The sequence below is a fragment of the Erythrolamprus reginae genome, chromosome 9 (genome assembly GCF_031021105.1).
Source record: "Erythrolamprus reginae isolate rEryReg1 chromosome 9, rEryReg1.hap1, whole genome shotgun sequence".
Lineage (NCBI taxonomy): Eukaryota > Metazoa > Chordata > Lepidosauria > Squamata > Dipsadidae > Erythrolamprus > Erythrolamprus reginae.
The window spans coordinates 660,179-683,564 of NC_091958.1; the positions used below are offsets into that span (position 1 = coordinate 660,179).

Here is a 23,386-nt window from a genome sequence, read left to right on the forward strand (position 1 = left end):
CTCTCCCCCTCTCTCCATGTGCAACATGTTTTTTTGCTGATAGTTGTGTGTGTGTGTGTGTGTGTGTGTGTGTATGTATGTATGTATGTATGTATGTATGTATGTGTATAGATAGATAGATAGATAGATATAGATATATAGTGATACCTTGTCTTACAAACTTAATTGGTTCCAGAACGAGGTTCTTAAGGTGAAAAGTTTGTAAGACAAAACAATGTTTCCCATAGGAATCAATGGAAAAGCGATTAATGTGTGCAAGCCCAAAACTCACCCCTTTTGCCAGCCAAAGCGTCCATTTTTGCACTGCTGAGATTTCCCTGAAGTTCCCCACCAGGGGAAACCCCACCTCTGGACTTCTGTGTTTTTGCTATGCTGCAGGGGAATCCCAGCAGGGGAATCCCAGCATCACAAAAACAAGCGCTTAGCTGGCAACGGAAGTCCGGAGGCGGGGTTTCCCAGTAAATGGAGCATCAGTGAAATCGCAGCATCGCAAAAACACCAAAGTCCTCAAAACCCCACCTCCAGACCTCTGTGTTTTTGCGATGCTGTGATTTCACTGAGGCTCCCCTCGCTGGGAAACCCCACCTCTGGACTTCCGTTGCCAGTGAAGCACCCGTTTTTGCACTGCTGGAATTCCCCTGCAGCATCACAAAAACACGGAAGTCCGGAGGTGGGGTTTCCTCTGGAGGGGAGCCTCAGGGAAATCCCAGCAGCGCAAAAACGGGTGCTTTGCTGGCAACGGAAGTCCGGAGGCAGGGCATCCCAGCGGCAGCAGTGGGTTTGTAAGGTGAAAATAGTTTGTAAGAAGAGGCAAAAAAATCTTAAACCCCAGATTTGTATCTCCAAAAGTTTGCATGACGTGGCATTTGTAAGATGAGGTATCACTGTATATATATATATATATATATATATATGTCACATGTTTTTTGCTGAATTTGAAAATTAAGGGAGACTAGGATAGATCTATTTCGGCCTTATTTTGGCCTCATCAGCTAGCTATACCCACTGGGACTTGAATATATATAAATTTCACATGTGTCAGTACATTCAACTTTATACAGAACAAAATATTTCATTCCTTCACATCTAGGATGTGTTATTTGAGTGTTCCCCTTTAATTTTTTGAGCGGTATATATACTGCTTTTTTGGGGGGGAGGTATATATGCCCATCCTTATGTACCATCTGGGCGTTAATGAGGCATCAGTCTCTATTCTAAGGCAATGTAGAAGTATTTTCAAATCAGCTGCTTAGGCCCTCTAGCCCTCAGGAAAAATTAATGTTTAGAAAACAGAAGTGTGAAACATTAGTGAAGAGTTCCTCAGGATAACTAAGAGTTATTGGGCACTCTGCTTCCAGAACACTTTCTCTCGTAATGGTCATCCCTTGACTTAAGTGTTTGAGTCACAAGTTTTCTTTAAAAAAACTCCAACACCTCCAGGTAACTGATCTAGATACCTAATTCATTACAACAGTATGTCTCTAATCTAATGAGGTTTGGAAACTTTTTAAGGCCTTCCAAAATAGCAGTCTGCTTGCAATCAGGATTAAAAAACAAAAACACGCATTTTTAATGTGCTTAGTTCAATCTGTTCTCTACAATGGAATGTGCTGATTTTAACCCTGGATAATGAAGGTACCGGTGTTTCTAATTGCACTTCCCATGATGCCAAAATTGGTGTATAGCGCTATTGGAAAAATACAAGCCTTTAACTTTGTTCCATTGGTGGGGTTTCATCTACTGGAGAGTCTTTGTGTTGAAGCACGCAGATTCTCTCTGGATCAGGGCGCTGGTATGTAGCCTGCAAGCCCAACACTTCAGAGGCTCTTCGGTGGTTGCCCCATTACTGGAACGCTCTCCCCAGGAGTTCTGCCTTGGCAGCAAGAGCCAGAGTGGCTTATTTTCCCAGACATTTTAATAAGCCTCCTGGATTTTTTTTAAAAAGTCTTCTTTTTAAAATGTTTCATTTTATTATGGCTCTTTTATTATGCATTTAGTGATGGTGTTTGAATATTTTTTGTTTTAGAAATTCCTCTGAATGTAGTTTGTTGTAAGCTGCCCTGATAAAACCTGGCTTTAAACAGAATAACAAATTTAAAAGCAATCCCTGTTCATCTCTGCAAGGACCCAGCTGAAAAGCCCGGAGGCCCAGTGTAGAGGGCCCACTCCAGCTGTGCCTCTTTCTTGCAGAACCACTTGGAATCTCCGGTTTCTTTTGAATTTGTGTGAAATGTAGTTGGAATAGTTGGCCAGTAGTTAACATTGCTGAACACAAACCTTGATACAGAAAACATTTATTAAGTTCACCTGATAACCAGACGGTCTTCAGGACAGCCTCAACCCACAGCAAGGAACAGAGCAGTCTCCAACATCCCACCTAAAGCCAGAGAGAATCGGTGCAGGTGGTGCTGGCCAGTTGTTACTCTAGACATGCAGAGACGGGCTGTTGTGCAGGCATAGATAGCATTTTAAAGCTGACCATTTGATCAGGGGTGTCAAATGCAATTCCATTGAAGGCCGCATCAGGGTTGTGTTTGACCTCGGGGGGGAGGGGGCAAGTGAGGATGGGGCTTGGGGGTCCCGTTTCCACTGGCAGAGGCACTGTGGGCCAGTCCCTCCCTGTTTCCAGGGTAGCCCCGTGGACCAGATCCAGCCCACGGGCCTTGAGCTTGACACCCCTGCCTTAGATCACCTGCCCAGAGTTTCCCTGTCTTCTCCTTCGGTTGTGATGGTTCTTGATGGCCCTGGGGTGCAGAACTGCAGGGGGCCCATGGGCAGCACTGTGGGGCGCTCCAGAGGCCCCTCCCTCTGCTGAGAGAGCCAAAGAGCTGCCTGGAGACACCTTGGGCAGGTGGGGAAACTCCCTCCATCTGGAGGAGGGGAGGGAAGGGAGCAAGGGGACCTGTGCCAAAGAAGGGGGCTCTTGCTCCCCCTGCATTCAAGGCCTCACTCGTCTGTCTATGCTTTTGTGCAGCGAGAGAAGCCCCGTGGTTACCCTGTCGGCTTGGCCCAGTCGCCATCATTTTGATTTGGCAAAGGTTTAAAAAACACCGCAAAGTGGTCATCTTGGAGTGAAAGGTTGGACAGCCGTCTTGCAACTGCTGGGAACTTGGGGAATGGGCAGCCAAGCCTACGTTTGTTTTTCCCGGACAGTAGCTTGATAGCAACGTTGCTTAAGAAGGTCAACCTTGCTGATGGCCAATATGAGTGAGGGCTTTGCTGAAAATCCTAATTTCCCTGTGTGTTTTCTAGGATAAAGATAAAGTTTCTCTAACCAAGACTCCAAAATTGGACCGGAGTGATGGTGGCAAAGAAGTGAAGGAGAGAGCTACGAAACGGAAACTACCTTTCACCGTTGGAACAAATGGAGATCAAAAAGATTCAGATACAGGCAAGTGTGTATATACAATGTTTAAAAGTGGCCTCAGAATTGAAAGATTTTGGACAAAGGATGAGAAAAAACAACGTTTAACAGCAAATCTGCCCCCATTTTGATGGCACCTGTTCTTGATGCAGGCCCCTTTTAATATGCTCTGAAATCTTTGCTTCTCTTTTTTGGTATTTTGATGGTCTGTCCATTTGTATCTTTTCAGGAGGGCCAAAAAATTAAGCTATGCAGTTTTAGAGATAAAACATGCAATCATCAGATTACCGTTTTACAAGCGTAATCTCTCTGCCACCTACCTGCCTTTTAGCCCCGTGTGCTGAGCATTCACACATAAATGGTGTGTAGATCGTCACCTGTTTTATTCTGTCATACGTGGAGAAGCCACAGTTGGCCCTGAGCACCGTTCAGTAGCTGCATGTGTCCCACAGGTGGCAGCTTGGCTTCCCATAGTGCAGCCCTTTCATTGGGATTTAGCTGTCGGCCTCTGCATTCCCAAAGCTCTGCCTTCTTTCTCCCCAGTGCAAAGTGGGCTGAGTTGACTGGTTGGTGTTTGGTTTTCCTCTGGTTTTCCTTAATGACCAGAACATCCCCTTGTGCTCGGAAGGGGGAAGGCCTGTTTTTATTTATTTACTTCTCCGTACTGAGAGGGCGGGTCCAGCAGTCACGTGGGTTGCTCGCTGTCTAATCCGTCGAGGACTGAGCCTAGTCTTTAAAACGCCTGCTGGATCTGCCCCTTCCCCAGAATTCGCTCGGTCCTGCGATCCAGCAGGACTCGTGGTGGCTCGTTCCTCTCGCAAAACACCTTCCCTTCGTCTTCTTTCTATCCAGAGAAGTAAATTTAATATTGTATTTTACTTAGAGCTTGCTTTGGTTTGCACGCCAGCCTCCCTGGCTCAGCGCCGAGGGAGAAGCTGCGGCGTGTGTATAGCGGTTTTTTCCAAAACGCCCTGCTCGCGCTGCTGCCGGATTGTATTTTTTCGCAAATCTAATTGGCCAGGAGGTTTACCTGCAAGCTAAGGATTGTTTCAAAAAAGGGCTTTTTTTCCTCCTGCGGTGTGGGACTGTTAGCAAGCTTCCCTTGGTTGTCCCCCCAACTTTTGCCTTCCCTCCGTTTGCAAAATCGTCGGAGCGGTTTATTTTGGCGCGAAGGCCCTCGGCGCCCAGTAATTTTCGGCACTTGCGGATCGCCTGGCACCATTAAGTCCGCCGCTTGGCCCTGGAGTAAGCTGTGAGACCCTCAGGCCTTTTCTCCCTGGCTAGTTCTCCAAACCAGTGTGCTTTGGTTTACTTTGTTGAAGGTTAGCGAGGCCTGCCCCTCTGCACTCCCTGGCACGAACTCTGGTACCGACCAGATTGACCGTGAGTTGCAGACGCTCCTGGGCCTAGGAGCAGGGGCCCCTTCCTCTTGGGAACTTTGCCCTAGGAGCTTCTCCCACCAAATTTTGGCTCAAGTCTTGTCCCTGTAGTTTGTTCAGGCCATGACTTCGGTTCCCAAGAGAGGCACATCTAAAGGTGAAGGGGTTCCATCAAGGCCTCTCACCCAGCACCATTCGTTGTCATCTGGCTGCCCTATCTTCGGTCCTAGCAGGGCCTCGCAGACAACCACTCCGCTCCTTTCCGGAAATTCAAGAATCCCTAAGAGGTATTTCAAACCTCAGGCCTTCCAAGGTCCACAGATCCCCATCCTGGGATTTACGCGGGTTCTCCATTCCCTCACTCAGGCACCATACGAACCCCTAAGATCAGCATCCTTCAGGTACCTATCTTACAAGGTAGCATTCCTGGGGGCGATAACATCTGCCCGACGCATCTTGGAATTGGCAGCCCTTTCTATTCGGCAGGATCTATGCCAGTTCCATTTGGACAAAGTAGTCCTGCGCCTGGACCCCACCTTTCTACCCAAGGTCAGTTCCATGGTCCACAGATCCCAGGACATTGTGTTGCCTTCCTTTTGTTCCAACCAGAACCATCATCTTGCAGTCAGATGGAACACCCTAGATCTCACCAGAGCGCTGAGAATCTATATCCAATGGACGGGACCCATTTGAAGGTCTGAAGCCCTATTCGTGGCCTACCACCCCAGATCCCTGAGATCCAAGGTATCCTCAACCATAATAGGTCGTTGGATCAGAGGGACCATCTCAAAGGCTCGTGAGTCAGCTTCCCTCTCCATACCTAGAAGTATCACAGCACATTCCACAAGAAGTGCAGCCACACCTGCCGCAGGGGCAACTCAAGCTCCATTGGAAGAAGTCTGCAAAGCAGCCACTTGGGCCTCTCCAAACTCCTTCATAAGGCATTACAAAAACGACTCGTACGCTTCAGCGGATGCTGCCTTGGGCAGAAGAGTCCTCCAATCCGTTATCTCTCAGGATAGCGAACTCATCCCTCCCTAGGGACTCATCTATTGGGTATGTCCCACGTGACTGCTGGACCCGCGCTCTCAGTACGGGGAATAGGCGTTGATCGCTTACCTGAACCCCTCTTCTCGTACGATGAGCGGGTACAGCAGTCACTTCCCTCCCTGTTTTTCCTTTCTAACTATGGTTATTCCTTTAACCTGTATCTTTTCCTATCATGATAGTTGAACACTATTGAGCCACCACAATTGAGCCTAAGTCTATGGATTCGTGAATTCTGGGGAAGGGGCGGATCCAGCAGGCTTTTTAAAGACTAGGCTCGGTCCCCGACGGATTGGACAGCAAGCAACCCACGTGACTGCTGTAGCCGCTCATCGTACGAGAAGAGGCGTTCAGGCAAGCAATCCTGTCTTATTCCAGTGGTTCAGGAATAGAAAACCATGTCTGTGGTAAAATAAAGGAACACATGGATATGAATTTTGGCTATTTGAGGATAGCAACCCAGTGCCTGGTTTAGTGTGGATAGAGAAATATTGTGGTGTTGCCTAAGAATCCAGCTGCAGTCAACACCATTTTCATTGTGTAATTAGTTGGAAGATTGTCATCTCCACAGGAAATACCGTGATCCTTAAATATTAACCCAAATCATAAACTGCTTGTGGCTTTAGGTAATGGCTTGAAATGGGACTAAGGCTTTCTGTTGTTGGTTTCTGTTGTTTCTGATTGTATGGCTAGAAATTTCATGACCACTTCATGGCTTCTGAAATAAGGTTTGGCAGTTATTAGATTTCAGCTCTTTCTGGGGTCTCACGTGTAGAAGGCCTAGTTCAACTGCCTGCTTTGTTCTCTATAATTCTAATTTTATTCCAATCCTAATACTTCTAACACCCAGACGGGTCAGGACAATGAGTAGTAAGAGAATTCCTCTTTCCTGGCCTCTGAGTCTTGCACTTCTGAGGTCACTGTGCTTCTTCTATGATTCCCAGCAGTCTTCAAAATTGGCTAGAAGTAACTGGCTTATTTTTCTCCCATTCTCTGCAAGCTTATTCTGCATATCATTATATCTGCTACATGCAGGACAGAAGGAAACAGAAAAATAATCAGAAGCTGGGAACATATTTTAGAAATTCCCCTCTCTGCCAGTCCTGAAGAGAGAAGGCCTGGAGCTCTTCCAGGTCCACCCTGAGACTCTTGGTGCTCCAGATCCGGCAAGGGAGAGGCCTTATCGGCAGAAGGAGGCAGCCCTGCCTTTGAGGAGAGCTGCTAGGCAGGCGCTAGGCAGAAGCCGCTTCCCCAGACCCCGCATCTACTCTGGTGGGCTGCTGCTTTTCTTGGCTGCTGGCTGAGTCACAGAGCTGCCCAGAAGAGGCCAGAAAACTCTGGCTGGATTCGTGGGCGGCCTTCCTGTGAAGGCGTATGAGGTCCTGCGGTCTGCTTGTTTTCTGCTCCCTTGTTGTGGGAAGGCTTGCAGACGGCTGACCAGCTCCTCAGGTTAGGCCTCTGAAGCCCTGGGGCACTTCAAGCGAGACCCCCGGGGAGCGTGTGACCATGGTTTTTTTTGGGGGGGGGGAGCAAAGCTCAAACCCAGCAGATGGTCCCACTCTGTGCAGTGGCTGGTCTCTCTTGAAGGCGCCCCTGCCTTCTCCTGGGCTGGCACAGCCGTCCCTGGGCTGAGCACGTTGGTGGTGAGGAAGGTGGCAAATCCTCCCCCCCTTGTGACCTCCTCCTCCTCCTCCTCAATGCCTCCGCTCAGCTAGTGGCCAAACCTGCCTGGCTTCCATGTGAACCCCCAGAAAAATAGCCGTGTTTGTAATCCGGGAACGACAAGCACATCTCGAAGGGTCTCCTGCTGGGGAAGAATGGCCGTTCGCCCCAATATATTCAGTAGTCTTAAAGCTGAGGCTGGCCGGCCACACCCTCCTCTTTCACAGCCGCAGCTTGTCCAAAAGTTGCCGCTCAGTTTCAATTTTCAATGTAATAAATGGGAAACGCTGCGTTGTAGAGCAGCAAATGTCTCTTTTCCCAGATGTCTTAGAAGCAGGGAAGGTGTCCCTTAGAAATCCTTTCCCCTTGCAGGGCAAAAGCTCTTCCAGAAACGCCAGGGAGGAAGTGACGTCGTCTGCGGGTGATTTGCAGAATGCGCTATTTTCCTTCCACCTTTGCTTCCGTCATGTTACGTCCACAGGACAAGCAGCAAAGGCTGAATGTGGGTTTTCCTGTCTCCTAAACTGGGAAGCACCAAGGGATTCAGCCTGAGCTGGCCAGGAAGGTTAATACGTCCAGTCCACACTATAAAAACCCCTTAGTTGTTCACTAATGAAACCCAGGCCTTTCCAGAAGGTCCAGGAACTGCTAATGCCTACGTGAAGCCTCAGCTTTAAGAGTCTGTTGAAGGGGGAGGGCAGGGGGATGAAGTGTAGGCTCTTCCAAAGGGGTTCTGGGCACCAGCCTTCAGGGCCCTTCAAGGACCCTCGTTTTCTCCCACTGCTCCCCCAGTAAGGGAGGGTGGCCTGGGCAGGAAGCATCATCACTGCCCCGAGGTTTCTACCCCCCCCCCCTGGCAGCTGCTCAGTCTTTCCGCCACCTTCCCTGCCTTCTCCAGCTTTGGCCTGCCCACCCTCTGCCTCTCCCTCTGGGGCTGGGGCCCTTCCCGGGTTCCTCTCGCCTGACCTTTCCACCCTTTGCACCTCACCTGGACCCGGGAAGGAAGTGGATGCTCATGGTTTAAACAAGGCTTAAACAAGGGACTCGAAACCAAGACTTACGAAGAGAGATTGAGAGAACTGGGCATGGACAGCCTAGAAAAAAGAAGGTCTAGAGGGGACATGATAGCAGTTTACAGATACTTGAGGGGTTGCCACGGTGAGGAGGGGGTCTCTTTATTCCCCAGAGCACCAGAGGGCCGGACGAGGAACAATGGCTGGAAGCTGACCAAGGAGAGATTCAACCTGGAAATAAGGAAGAACTTCCTGACGGTCAGAGCGATCAACCAATGGAACTGTCTGCCAGGGGAGGTGGTGAACTCCCCAACTCTGGACACCTTCAAGAGGAGATTGGACTTCCATTTGGCTGGGGTGCTGTAGGGTTTCCTGCTCAGGCAGGGGGTTGGACTCGATGACCTAACGGTCCCTTTCAACTCTATGAATAAATAAAATAAAAGGCATAAACCAATGGAGAGGTTGGAATCCCTGCAGGAGCCGCCCAGCCAAAACGGCTGTCCCGTGCCCCAAACAGTGGCTAAACTGGGCTCTGCTAAACCCAGGGTTGACTCTAAGTTGGCTTTCTAGAGTGATGGTGGGTTGCTGACCATGGCACTGGAAGACTATAAAAAGCTGTTTTGAAGGTCAACTTGAAAACTGAAAAAGCGGAAAGCCAGGAAGGACCTCATTGGCCGAGGAGGGTGTTGCAGCCCTTGCTTTGCTACTCAATACCTGGGCTATTTTTCTCCTAGTGTGTTTTCCTCTTAGTAGTTTCTGTATCGATGATTATGGGATGGATCTCTTAGAAATTGCCTGTTTCTGTTGGTGTCAAGCTGGAGCTTCAGCGGTCTTAAGAGTCGTGGAGACAGGAAAAGGGAAGGGCATACCAAGCCCACACTGCCAGGGGAGGAGGGGCTGCCTATCCCAAGGGGAGAAAGGCCGCTCTCGGTCTCGCTTCAGCAGGCAGGCATTCCGGGAGGGGAGGGGGTTCTGCCTGGGGCCTTTCCCCCCCAGGGCAGAGAAGGAAACGCAGGGCTGGGCTGTTTTGAAGCAGAGCCGAAGGCAGCAGCTCTTGTTCTCCATATCAGCGTCTGGAGCAAACGCTCTGCAGGAGGAAACCTCCACAGAACAAAAGGGGAGGGGCAGTCTAGCCAAGGGTCAGCCGTGCTTGGTTGGAGGTTGATCATTAACCTACCTTCTCAACTGTCCTGCCAGCAGATGCCGATTCCACCCAGGCCTTAAAAATTGCAGAGTGGTTGGTGCCTGGGACTAAGTTGAACATGCGGCCAGGGAGGTGGGGGGAAATGGACTGGAGCTTGTCCTTCCCATATAGACAGGGATGGATGAGCTTCCCTCCCTGAGACCACCCAGCTCTGGGAAAGAAGGAGAGGAACCAACCACAACTAGCCATGGCCAACACACCTTGGAACAACTCGCTACGGGACAAGAGTTACACTAATATCAAAGAGAGAACAAAATAAAATATGAAGGACAAAAATTTAAAATAGTTTGAAAATTATTTTAAATAATTAAATTGATTGTTGAATTGGCCGTGGCAAGTTATCCCATTCTGATCGACAGGCGCCTGTCCTGTCCTGCTCATTTGGGGGTGGGGTGGGGGGAGAAATGGGGCTTAACATGGTCTGTTTCTGAACCAAGGTTTGTAATTTGGGAGGGTAGAGATGGTAACTATCTACAATTGCTGCAGATAATGAGGGAGTTTTTAGACCACTTTTCTTTCTTCCCTCTTTTGCTTAATTTTTTATATATTTTTCTTTTGTCTATCTTTTATAGTTCTGTGATTTTGTGTAAAATTCTCTTTTAATTAAAAAATTACGTTTAAAAAATGGTTTGCTTCTGTTAGGTAGGTTACTGTTTGGGAAAACCTATATACCATATACATGCGATATCAAACCTATGGCACGCGTGCCCAAAGTGGCATGTGGAGCCATGTTGCTTGGCAGGCGTGGCATCGACCACGTCTGGCGCCCATGCGCCCATGCCAATCAGCGGGCCTTTGTCCGTTCAGCAGTGCAGAAAACTGAAGAGCTGGTCTTCCATTTTCCAGCACTGCTGCCTGTGCGCCGGCCAGCTGATTGGTGTGTGCGCATGCACAGCAGTACCTGGAAGACTGAGGGGAAGTTCATTTTCTGTTGCGTGCACGCAGAGTGATCCCTTTTCAGCACTTGCTGCTGTGCGCATGCTGCCGAAAGGGTTTGCCCTCACTGCTCTGTACTGTACCGAAACGTGGCTCAGAATCTCCCCAGCTGAGAAGGAGCCGCCCTCCGCCCGCTGGTGCCCTCTGTCTGGAAGCCGTGCGCCCTGGGAGGCAGCTTCAGACTCTGGCTCCCTTGACCGCTGCACAGGAGGCATTTTAAGCACCGGCCTGGGCTCCTTGGGGAAAAGTCGGGCAAAGCCGGAGCGGCCTCCCTTGCAAAGGACGAGCTTGAATGCAGAAGAGAATCTCATATTATAGAGCTGGAGAGGGTGACAGAAATGGTCTTGCTTCTTTCAGTGTTCCATTTTTATAGCTATCTTCTACATAGATAGATTTTTTTTAAATAGCTGGCAAACATATAGAATATAGTTTGTCGGCTATAAAAAAATAACTTCCGTGAATTAATTAATTACTTACTTACTTACTTACTTACTTACTTACTTACTTACTTACTTACTTACTTTATTTATTTATTTATTTATTTATTTATTTATTAGATTTGTATGCCGCCCCTCTCCGTAGACTCGGGGCGGCTAACGACAATAATAAAACAACATATAGCAAATCTAATATTTAAAATAACTAAAAACCCTTATTAAAAACCAAACATACACACAAACACACCATGCATAAACTGTACAGGCCTGGGGGGCAGAAAATCTCAATTCCCTATGGGCTCTGGAGGGGCCGAGAGGCAAAAGGGAAGCAGGGTGCTCCCTCCCATATTTGGGAATACCAGGGGGATTCGACAGAAAAAAACCTCATATAACTCTTCCCTGGTACAAGCTGATACAGAAGGAGAGCCTGGCTTAGAGGTTGAAGCTGCTGCCCTATTGGCAGACTCCCCAGGTTCAAATCCCAGTAAGGGTATGACTAGCTGATGAGAGCAAAATAACTTGAAGTAGATCTACTTCTACTTCCGAAGGAATTCTGATGAGACAGAAGCCGAATATATGCAATCTAGAACCTCAGTTCTCTGTGGTAGGTTTTCAAACAGACTTCAGTGTATTAGGAGCAGAAACCTGGAGGAAAGATGTTCAGATATTCACATTGGTACATAATGCGTGAAAAACCTTCTCTCTGGTGGCAAGAGGAACCTGTGTGCCTTCTGGGTGGAAAGATAGGCTACCTATGGAAGAATAATGAAGTGCACGGGAGCTCATTCCTTCCGGGCCACACAAGCTCACAAAAAGACCATCAAAGCTGGCGACGATATTGTTATGCCCTGCCTGCCCTGAGCTCCCCCGTCTCCGTGGCCTCGTCCACCTCCCTCAGGTGTAGAGCTACAATGCTCAAGCGGCCGGATGTTCCTTAACTGAAGTGTCGCCCTCTCTGGTTCCCAAAACGTGGAAAGAGGAGCCCATGTTGGAGGCAGCTTGGTCCACTCGCCTGAGCAGGCCTTGGTGGTCCTCCGTGCTGACCCTTGCCTTCCTGGTACAGAGTGGTGAGTTTGCAATGCTGGAGGAAGGAGGGGGATTCTCACCTTCTCCTTTGACTGCAATCCCCCCCCCAAGCTGTTCAGTCTGGCCGCTGAAGTGGGGGGGGGAGGGTATTTTGTTCCCCACCTGTGTTTTTAGTGATGCCTGTGAGCTGCCTAGGATCATCCTAAAGACAGGTGGCCCTGTAAGTTCTATCAGTGGGCATCTTTGGCTCCTTGGCTGGAGGTTGGACTGGTTCTTTGGGAAGAGGAGGCTTATTAGTCACTAGACGGTTAATTGTGCAGAGAATCACGAGGAACAGGTTGCCGGCTGGTGTCGAGAAATGTCTCGGTGTGCAGGAGAAGCTCACTTGTGTGTGTTTTTGTTGCTGACTTCAGTGTTGTCCACACGGTTGTTGACTCGGGGGGGGGGGGGGCTGTTCTGCCCAGCCCTTTCCCCAGGGTGCTGGGCTTTAAGAAAGAAAAAGAAACAGGGGTGGGGGGGAGAAGATAAAAGGTGGCTCCAGCCTAGTAGCCAGAGAGAATCCCTTGAATGTTGGAGGCCACACCCGCGATGTTACCTGAGTCTTTAAGGCCAGGCGCCCTCACCCACAGAGAGCCGGGCCACACATTATCCTGCCCCCCCTTGGCACGGTGGCACCGAGAAGAATCTGGGTGTGGGAGGCAAAAGCCGCCTCTGGCTTCCGTTTTGCAGACTGAGGATGAGGGGCCAGAAAGTGTCTGAGGATGAGGATGAGGATGTCATTAACGTGGTCTCTTCCTCATTAATAGTCTCTCTTGTGAAGAACGTTGCCTCTTTCTCACTTTTGGAAAGGGATCAGAAACGGTTTTTGTCTCTGTTTCCGAAGGGCAACTGGGGGGGGGGGGGCTAAGAAAAACCCTTCAGGTTTCCTGGCAAGGACTGAGTCTGGAGGAACCTGAGCAGGGAGAGGAGACCGGCCACAAGGCCACGGAATGGCCACATTTCTGCTTTTATTTCAGCCATGACAAATAGTCCAGAGTCTGAAAAGCGTATCCAAGCATCCGGAAGAGTTTCAGGCAGCGTTTTTTTCCGGGAATGTCTTTGTCTCCGCAAAATAGAAGGCTTGTTGGTCCACTCAGTCGGTGGATGAAGGCAGGTCCCTGCTGTCCTTTCAGATCCCGGAGAAGTCTTCTTTCAGCTGCAGGGTCAGAGCGATATTTGGCCGACTATTTCTACAGTGCCCATTTAGTTGTCAGTGCTTGAAGCCCCTCCACATTATTGCTGCTTTCGTCTGATAAGCTGCTGGCTCAGTTTTCTTCAGACAAAATACTTGAAGAGCCCTTTAATGAGAATGAAATTGGGCACCACTGAGAAGCCCCCCCCCCCCCAGAAGCCGTGGAAGGGGGCTCACTTCTTCTCTGAAGGGCCCTGGGTGCAAATAAGATCACTTTTGTAGTCTGCCTGGACCAGTCCTTCCCAATTATCTTCCATTACGGCCCCCCAGGAAGGAGTAAACATTCCCCCCTCCCAACTCTCCACCAGCGTGATTGGGGTGCAGTATGTTTAAGTGACCCTTTAATTTATTTGGCTTCATGCTGTCCACTGCCAACATTTTTAGACACAGTCAACATATCGCTCTTTCCTCACCTCCACCGTAGCCACAGTGAAGCCAAATGCTACACACGCTTCTTTGTCCTATTTGCTCGTCTTTGCTTTCGGGAGACTTGTGTTTGTCTCACGATCTCCGTCTCTCTCCTCCTTTCTTTTCACCCCTGTTCAATATTTTTCCATGGTGTCTCTTAAGGGTTTGTTATCTGCACATCATATCTCTTGCTCTGTGCTTTGTGCTATTGTTCAGTGCAAAACCTCCCTACTCCCTGCAGCAAAATAAAAGCACGTACCTCGGAGTCACGTGCCCCCCCGCATTGCTCTGAGCCCCCCTCCGCCCCCCACCATTTGAGAAACACTGGAATGCAGCCGCCTGATATTATTTGATGGGAATGCTTGTTTCTTTTTGTTATAAGTTTGCATCAGGATTTGCTGCTAGGTCTTGTTTTTTTCTGGAGAACCAAATTCCTACATAAACAGCCTTCTTCCATCTGGCCCCATTTCAGTGTTTTGGCCCCTCCCTTCCTCCGCTCCCCACGCTGGATTTAGTTTAGTTCAGTGCATATATAGATATATAGTGTATTCTGCTGCCTTCCTCCTGGTAGTGCTACTGTCTGTCCCCTGCCCATCCTTCCCTCTTTCCTTCCTTCCCTCCCCCCCTCCCTTCCCTCCTTCCTCCCTCCCTCCCTCCCTCCTTCCTTCCTTCCCTCCTTCCTTCCCTCTTTCCTTCCTTCCCTCTTTCCCTCCCTCCCTCCCTTCCCTCCCTCCCTCCGTCCTTCCTTCCTTCCTTCCTTCCTTCCTTCCTTCCTTCCTTGGCGTTGCTAGAATAATGTGGCATCCAACTGGTGGTCTTCCTGCTTTCTCTGCCGCTTTGTGCTGAAGATCTGGCTGCATTTCCTCCCACTCTAAATCTGGGTGTTTTGCACACTTCCCGTATCCACAGCTGCCTAGAACAATCGGCAGTACAGGATCCCTCCTCCGAGGCCCGGCTCCATTTGAGCGAAGCCCACTTCCTTACATCTGCACCGGCCTTGTGCCAACGTTTGGCATTTTGGGGTGCGCCTGAGTCCCTGGGAGAAGAGCCGCTCTGCACATGAAGCTGCAGATGATTTTAAAAAAGGGAAGCCGGCTGTGGGACATTCTACCCTGCCTCCCTCGCTCTGTGCACCACTCTGGTCTCTCTTTATTGACCTTGACTGGCTGTGCACTCGGAAACGTGTTTTTCTGAAGACGAGACCCTCAGGGCCAAGAGGGCGGATTCGGGAGACCAGCGGCCTGCTGCTTTTCTGAGGTCGCCCGTTGCCCCTTTGGGAGCCACCAGGCGCTGGGTTGTTTTCAGACCTCCTGCCTTGAGTTGCTCTCTGCCCCTGCAGCCCCCTTGCTTTGAGGCCTGCAAAAGAGAATATTTGGGGCCAGTTGAAAGAGACCTTAGAATCTCTCTCCCGCTAGATTTGGAATCGCCAGAGATTGAAATTGTTCCACATTAAAGTTTCATTTGACTTAGTGTGAAGCATCTAAGGTGTGTGGCTTCCTTCGCTGGACCTTGTCTTTTTTTTTTAGAGTAGCTTACTAAGCCTTTGTGCTGTCACGAGTGCAAGTTTCATTATTTTCAGCTCGATGTCCCCTTCACGGCCCAAGTGGGAGGAGTGCCCTCCCTGCTGCCCCAATCCTAGGGGTTTGGGTCATGCCTGGGATTGTTCAGGAAGCGGCTGCCAGCGGGCGGTTCTGGTGAACCCTGCTTTGCAGCCCCACCAGCCCCGCGTGCCCCCCCCTTGAGGGCAGGCTGGAGAGAAGCTTGACGGGGAGGGGAGCTGCCGGAGGAAGGGAGGGCTTCACCCACCGTGCAGGGGTTAGGCAGGTCAGGCCACTTTGGCCAGGGCGCCCAAAGGAACCAAGCGAACAGCTCAGGAGGGGCCTTCGCAGTTGGCCAAAGCAGAACACGGGAGGGGGCATTGTCCGAGAGAAGACGCTGCTGCGCTTCACTTGGGGTAAGAGGTCCGAGGAGGAGGATCGGAGGGTCCTTTCCCAGAGCCCCTCCCCCCCAGCACAGAACCCGTTATGGACACAGGACCTTCATCGAGAGGGTGACCTTCTAGGAATGCATTGACTGTGATACAGTTGGAGTCAATTGGCCCGGCTGTCGGCTGATGAAAACAAATTCCAAGTCAACTTTGAACTAATTTTTTCACTTCAGAAAATTCTGCACTTCTGGAAGCAGCCGAGAGGACGGACGTCAGCAGCCCCAACTTTGTGGAGAGAGTTTTTAGCGCACAGCATTTTGTTGTTCTTGGCAAAACTTGGTTGTGATTCAGGAAGTCCTGCTCAACCCCACGGAGGGAGGGAGGGAGAGGGAGCGAGGGAGCGAGGCCAGAGTCACAAGCTTCGGTCACCTACCAAGGCAGAGGAGGGGGGGGGCTTTGCCCACCTCCCAGTTTCCTGCTCCCCTCCCCCAGCAGAAGCTGTTTTTCCCCCTTGTCTGAGTTTCTGAAATCTGACCCAGGAGGGGGAGGGCCAGAGCCCCTGCCCGTCTGCTGTGGCCACCCCCTCCTTCCTCCTTCCTGTTTACATACAGACTCCCTTCCAGTTACACTCCCTTGCCTTGGCCAGGACTTCCCCCGGGCTCCAGGCAGGGCAGAGGCTGCTGTGCAGGAGCCTTCTTTGTGTGTGTGTGTGTGTAGGCAGCCCCAGCCTTCTTTGGCCAGGGCACACCTTTCCAATTTTGAAGCACACCCTGTGGCTGGGTGGCAGGCTGCCTTTCCCCAGAGGTCCAGGACCCGGTTGGAGAGAAGAGTCCCCGAAGCTGCCCTGGAAGGGGCCGGTCCTCTCTCCCCCCTGCACCAGGTTAATGTACTTTGGCCCTTGCTTGCAGCTGAGTCCTCTGGACTCAGAAGGTAACTGGGGCTTTCCCAGACCCCCCTCCCTGTGGAGAGTGCCACAAAGTAATGTGTAATCTGAGAATATGTGCTGGCCTCTTTTTCTTTGCCTGCTGTAGAATGAGCCATTATTTATTCCCTTTCTAGCATTCCGGATTTACGTGGCATCCCATATGGGGGAAATTCCATATTACCAGCACCGAATTTGATATTAAGTTTCTGGGGGAAAGTATCCCCCCCCCCCCCTTCTCCTGTTTCAAAGGCTGTCAGAAGAGTTTTGGAGTTGTGCACAGCTTCTGTAATATCAAATGTTGTAACTGTTCCTGGCATCCTCCGACTCCCCCCAAAATACATCCAAATATGCAATGCAGCATGTTCTTCCCTGGTTTGTGGTATATTCCTGCCCCTCTGTGGGAACTGCTGTAGGCGGCTGGCTGGTGACTGTGGAAGAAGGCCTCCATTGTTGGAGCCCTTCCTCCTCCTCCTCTTCCTCCTTGCCAGGATGAGGCACCTGGCGAGTGTGGGAATGAAAGGGAGCCTTTTGCCGCCTGTGCCAGAGCTTTGAGACCATCCTCTCTTGTCCTCCAGGGTTTCCATTCTTTGAAACGGCTGCCAATTCTGACAGAGATCTGGAGGTGGGAGCCCACAGGCTTTGCTCTCTAGTTGACACGGGATCTTTCCTGCCTTCTGGATCAGGGAATCTCTAGATTTCACCCTGCCAATGGTATGAAGTCACGGGGCCTGGCAGGCGGTTCACTTTTTCTGTTTGGGTTTTGGTTGAAGTGAGACTTCACTGGGCACTAAACTCTTTTCTGAGATTTGGATATGAACAGTAAATGTTTGCACTTTGATTTTAGGAAAATCGGCCCTGGCTGTACTTGTGTTTCAGAGTCCAAGAGGCAGGTTGGCCCTCAGAGAAGGCTGCACCTGCTCAGATCTAGGGACGGTGTGTGTGTGTGTGAATACACTTAGGCAAGAGAATCTGCTTCCTACCTTGAAATCAAAAGATCTCGGTCCTACTTGCAGAAGTCTTCATGGAAGACTTAATGGAAACCTCCCTACCCAAAAGCCGACTATAGTGGTGCCTCTCCTTATGAACTTCATTCGTTCCGTGACCAGGTTCTTAAGTAGAAAAGTTTGTAAGAAGAAGCCATTTTCCCCATAGGAATCAATGTAAAAGCAAATAATGTGTGTGATTGGGGACACCACAGGGAGGGTGGAGGCCCTGTTTCCTCCCAGGAGATTCCTAGAGAGGCCCCACAGAGGCTTCTCCCTGCCTTTTCCAGTTACAGTTTCGGAGGCTTGGGTTTGTAAGTGGAAAATGGTCCTTGAGAAGAGGCAAAAAAAATATTGAACACCTGGTTCTTATCTAGAAAAGTTCGTAAGTAGAGGCGTTCTTAGGCAGAGGTACCACTGTGTATGGAAAGTGGTGGGGCGGTATTCTGTCTGGGTGCCCCCAGACTTCAACACCAACTGGAAAAAACAGCCAGACACGCTGGTAAAAGCAAAGGCACTTTATAGTTTGAAAAATAAACACAGAGAAAAACCTGTTCTTCCCAACAGGCAGGCTATGAGGCTTCACAGCAGAGTCCTGACGGCCAGACAATACAGCAGACTTCTTGCTGGCACCCACACCACTGTAGAGAATAAGACCCACGCCTTTCCCCCCAAGGTTTCAGCCTTCAAGGCCACAAGCCAGAATCAGAGACGTCAAAGATCACAGCCAGGTCCCAGGACTCCCAAAGATAATACTCCACAATACAGGAAGGGTGGGTCTGCCTTTTCAGCCTTTCTGGGGAGAACCACACCCAAACCCAGCTGTTGCCTATTTAGGGCTGGAAGTACCTGGCTAATTGTCCCCTTCGTTGTGCTGCTCTTCTCTGCCTGAGATCGATGATGGCTTGTGCATTTTCATCTAAGGACTCCAGGCTGCTTGCTGGGGAGAGCTCCACCCCGGGGGATTCTGGCTGTTCTCCCTCTCCCTCGGCCTGATATTCCTCCTCCCCGTCTGCCTGGGCCTCCTCCTCCTCCTCCTGTTCCTCATCCTCCCCCTCTGAGCAGGGAGCCGGCAGAGGTTCAGCCGTTCCCTGAGGAGCCTCAGACGGAATCACAACAGGCGGGGAGTCGGGTCCTTTGGAAAGAATAAGCTTAAGAACTGTGTTCTGGAAAGATTTTTGGGCTGTGCCAATGCCTGTGTTTTGTGTCTCTCTGGCCCCACAGAAAAACAAGGTCCTGAGCGGAAGAGGATCAAAAAGGAACCGGCGGCTCGCAAGCCCAGCCTGCTCTTCGGAATGGGGCTGTCGGGGATCCGGGCAGGTTACCCGCTCTCCGAGCGCCAGCAGGTGGCCCTCCTCATGCAGATGACAGCAGAAGAGTCCGCCAACAGTCCAGGTGGGCCCAGGAGCTTCTGCGTCTTCCCAACGGAATTCCCCCCCTCCCCGGAACCCCTGGGCCAGTGTTCCTCAGTTGTTTCCTGTTATCCCCCCCCCCCCCCCGAAGAAATAAACATCCCCCCCCACACACACCAACCCTCCGCTGGGATGATTGTTTGCAATATTCAGCACGTTTTTGCTGGAAAAAACTCAAGTGGCTTATCAGCGTGATTGGGGTGCAATGTGCTTAAGTGATGCCTTAATTTATTTGGCTTCATGCTGTCCACTGCCAACATTTTTAGACATAGTCAACACTCCGGTCTTTCCTCATCTCCCACCGTAGTCACAGGGAAGCCAACCGGTACATTCCTTTCTCCATTAGCTTTTGGGGGACTTAATGTTTGTCTCATGAACTCTGTCTCTCTCCTCCTTTCTTTTCATCCGTGTTCAATATTTTCCCACGGTGTCTCTTAAGGGTTTGTTAAATGCACTTCACATCCCCTGCTCTGTGCTGGGTGCTATTGTTCGGTGCAAAAAACTCCCTGAGGCAAAAAAAAGCACATTCCCCAGGGTCACACGCCCCCCCTGGCATCGCTCCACCTCCCCCCCCAAGGGGCCCCACCCCACTATTTGAGAAGCACTGCACGGACAAACGTTGTAAGTGGGCAGAGTTTGTGCTGGCACCGGAGGGTTGGGGGATGCCTCTTAATTCCTGGTGTCCGAGATGCTTTTCCACCACTGCTTCCTTATAGTAGTTGCCCCCCCCTCAGTCTGTCTGTCCCTCTTGTGCACAGCCCCCTCTAAGAGCCTTAACCAGGCTCCTCCTTGTGTTTCTCTCCCCCCCCCCCCCAACAGTGGATACAACACCAAAGCACCCCTCCCAGTCTGCAGTCTGTCCGAAGGGAACTCCCAATTCTGCCTCCAAAACCAAAGATAAAGTGAACAAGAGAAACGAACGCGGAGAAACGCGGCTGCATCGGGCGTCCATCCGGGGAGACGCCCGGCGTGTCAAGGAGCTGATCATCGAGGGCGCCGATGTCAACGTGAAAGACTTCGCAGGTAACCGCGCGGGATGAGCGGCCCAACGGCAGGAACGGCTGGCGGAAGGTTGGCCAGCAAGAGGGTTTGTCAGACTCTGGGTTGAGCTACGGAATTAGGGGAACACAAGAGCCTGCTCGGAACAAGCGAGGGAAACCCTAGAGCAAAACCCATGGATGTTGTGTGTTGTTCTTATAGCGAGAGAGAGAGAGACGGGCGAGGGAGGGAGATAAAAAGACCTAAAGCATCACAGAACGCCTTGATTTGGAACATTCCTCAATGCCGACTCTTCATTTTAAATTTGTTACATATTCAAAGTTGTAACTGTCTAGTAAGACAGTAGCATTTTAATCCTCTGAGATAGTTTTGCTTAGCTGCTGCTTTCTGGCAGGGTTGCCCCCACCTCCCTCCCTCCCCCTCCCTCCCTCCCTCCCCCTCACAAACACACCTTCTGTTCGTCACTCCTTGCATTGCAGGAGCTAAATCCAGAGGTTCCTTGGGCTGTGTTTTCCGCCTGGGCATTTGCACACAGAGCTGTTGAGCCCTGAGCAACTCCAGAAATGCTCATTTTTCTCTCTTGTCAAAACTACACCCGAGCAGAATTAGATAGACAGACGTGTTCTCTGATGCAAAAGTTTAACAAAAATAAGTGTACATTTTTTAATTCACTAAATTTCTGTTGCCTTCCGTTCTCCCAGAGAGCAGCCAGCTGCGTTATATATGTTACTAACCCAAAAGCCAAGATGGGCTAAGTGATAGACAAGCACCCAGTTTCTCCAGATTTATCCCAGTGCTCATGGGAACATGGGCCTGCGTGTCCCCTACATGTGACCAATGCGTACTTTTGCAGGCTGGACCGCTTTGCACGAGGCCTGCAACCGAGGCTACTACGACGTTGCGAAACAGCTGCTTGCTGCAGGAGCCGAGGTCAATACCAAGGGTTTGGACGATGACACTCCCCTGCACGATGCCGCCAGCAATGGACACTACAAGGTCAGCTTTTGCCTTGGCCGAAGGGCAGCGTCTTCCTCTTTTCCAGGTTGCCCCAGGCCACCAACACAGAGGGTAGCTCTTGCTGCTTCAAAACTCCAGCAAACACACACGCACACGACTTGCGACAGTGGGATTCTCTACTCCTGTCTCCCCAGTGCCTCTCCCCTCCCCGAGATGCCCCGGTGCCCTTTGGCTCTCCTGAAGAGGAAGGCAGAGCGGCCTGGTCAGGGCACGAGGGGTGTAAGCAGGAAGGAGGCTTTTTTCACCGAATCAGACCGAGGCTGCCCATAGCCTCCAAAGACTTTCCCCCACAAAGGAGGAGCTGGGGGCTTGAGTGAAGTATGGACAAGTGTGTTTCTTCTGAGTTGTGATCTACATTCTGCAGATTTCAAGTTCCATTAATACAAGCTGGTAGGGAAGTTGACTTTAATTTGTGTTGTTTGACCTTCTCTTGGTGAAAAGCACCTGACTGAGATTTTTGTTTCGTTAGGTGGTGAAATTGTTGTTACATTACGGAGGAAACCCTCAACAACTTAACAGGAGGGGGGAGACGCCACTAAAAGTGGCCAACTCCCCCACCATGGTGAACTTGCTCTTGGGAAAGGCCACGTATCCTTCCAGTGAAGAGAGCTCCACAGGTGAGAGGCGGCAGGTGGGGCGGAAACTCTGCACCTGTGGGGGGGGAGGGGGGGTGCAGAGCTCTAAACAGGCATGGGGAAGGGTGGTGGTTTGGTGGAATAGAACAAGGCCTGTGGGATTGGTCCAAGCGTCCTTCGCCCTCCACTGACCAGTATTGCCTTCAGGAATAGTGTCTGTTGCTGTTGGTCCCGGGTTGTGAAAAGAGCCTCCAATTTACGTAATGCTCAGGAATGTCCAGTCCTTCCCTTCCGTGGCCCTGGCCCCAGTTCAGTTGTGGTTCTTTGGGGCTTGGTGTGCCATTCAGAACACTGTGCCCTGTGGGCTTTGACACACGTGTCGCAGGATCGCCATGACTGCCCTGGCGAGATTGACCTGGACGCTGTGCCCCTGGGGTCTCCACTGCCCATCCTGGAGAAGCTCCACATGCAGAAGCTGCATCCCGGAGAGGAGAGGCCGTTCCCTTCGTCCAGCGGTCGGGATATTGAGCAGCCTTTCTCTAGGGCGGCTCCCCCTGCCTTGCGGGCTTTTAAGTGGACTGCAACTACAATTCCAGGAATTCTTAGCCAGCAATTCCAAGAAGGGGGGCTGTCCAGAGACAGAGGCTGGGTCAGGACCAGTTCCATTGAGAGTCCAGCTTGGTGTTTTGTTTCTCACCTGTCTTTCTGCTCTGTAGAGAAGCTGTACTGGCATTTTATGTGTGGAGTTGGGGCAATAATGGAGTAAGAGACCTTGGATTAGTATCCTTTCTCTAAGCTGCCAATTTCATCCCTGCCAAGACGGTGCCATTCCTGCACTCCCGGCCATTTGCAAAACACACGGCAACATCAGGATGCAGATAGAGGGAAGACTTAAGTGTCATGGGCCTGGTTGAATGAAACACTCCCCTGTTCTTGGAGAGTGGGGGGAGGGGGGATGCAGAGAGTGGCCAGCACATCTCCACATTCACTTAGAGGTGCAAGCAGTGATGTGGAGATGCATGGCCCAGGCACACAAATAGGGGCCTTGGGACAGCTCTGGAGCCTCTAAGGCCGTCTGGGAACAGGTGGTGGGGGACGCTGGGCTGACCCCCTCCACGAGGCCATTACTCGTAGGCAGGAAAAGCTTCCGCTCTGGCAGAAAACCCCCCAGTGGCAGCGGTCAGAAATCAGATGAGGGGAGGGGAGAAATAAGGCTTCATTGAGGTCCTCCCTTACGGTGATCACCCCCCATCCCCTCCCGAACGATGGCCCAACCCACGAGGGAGCATAGTGATCTTTCTGAGAGAAAGAAGCTTTGCAGACTTAGAAAGTAATTTCCAAGGGTGACTAGTGGCCCAGAAAAGGGGAAAATCCCCAGTCCGACTCTGGTCTCCCCAACGAACCCAAAATGCCTCTTCCCAAGTTCTCCTCACTCCAGGAGTTAAGGGTCTGCAGCAAAGGGATGAGAGCCGTCCCGCTTACAAGAGCATTGTAGTGGTTACTGAGATAAATGCACACGCTGAGCCCTTTTAGAAGCCCTTGTAAATATTAAGTGTCAGTGCTCCACCTTTTGCAGCTGTGGAAGCGAAACCCCAGGGACGGAGGCCTCTCGGTCTGCTGCAGAGGCCGCGCCCCGGGGGTCCCTTGATGGACATGAGGGCAGGGCTGCTGCACTGCGCCTCTAGCCCTGGGTTGGCCCCGCAGACCCCCTTTCGAAAGAAGCGGATGTTGTCCCCAGCAGCAGCTCTTACTATAGATTTGCCCCCTTTCTGCCCAGATGCGCCAAGTGGATGCCAGCCATTGAGTCCCTGCGCAGCTTTGGCCTTTTACCCCAGAGGACC

General features: G+C 50.9%; 1 protein-coding gene across 8 annotated transcripts in view; it reads left to right on the forward strand.

The window, feature by feature from the left end:
• Positions 1–23,386, forward strand: part of ANKRD11 (ankyrin repeat domain containing 11) — a 122,128-nt gene that overhangs the window by 84,853 nt on the left and 13,889 nt on the right. For 7 of the 8 annotated variants that reach the window (XR_011559897.1, XR_011559895.1, XR_011559896.1 and 4 more), the window contains 5 exons: positions 3,253–3,391; positions 18,767–18,937; positions 19,774–19,977; positions 20,807–20,949; positions 21,440–21,587. Coding sequence is in view for 4 of the 8 variants with exons in the window: in XM_070761760.1 (XP_070617861.1) it covers positions 3,253–3,391; positions 18,767–18,937; positions 19,774–19,977; positions 20,807–20,949; positions 21,440–21,587 (805 nt within the window). In the remaining 4 variants the exon portion in view is untranslated. Of the gene's footprint in view, positions 1–3,252; positions 3,392–18,766; positions 18,938–19,773; positions 19,978–20,798; positions 20,950–21,439; positions 21,588–23,386 lie in introns of all 8 variants that reach the window. The other variant, XM_070761762.1, reaches the window with a different exon arrangement.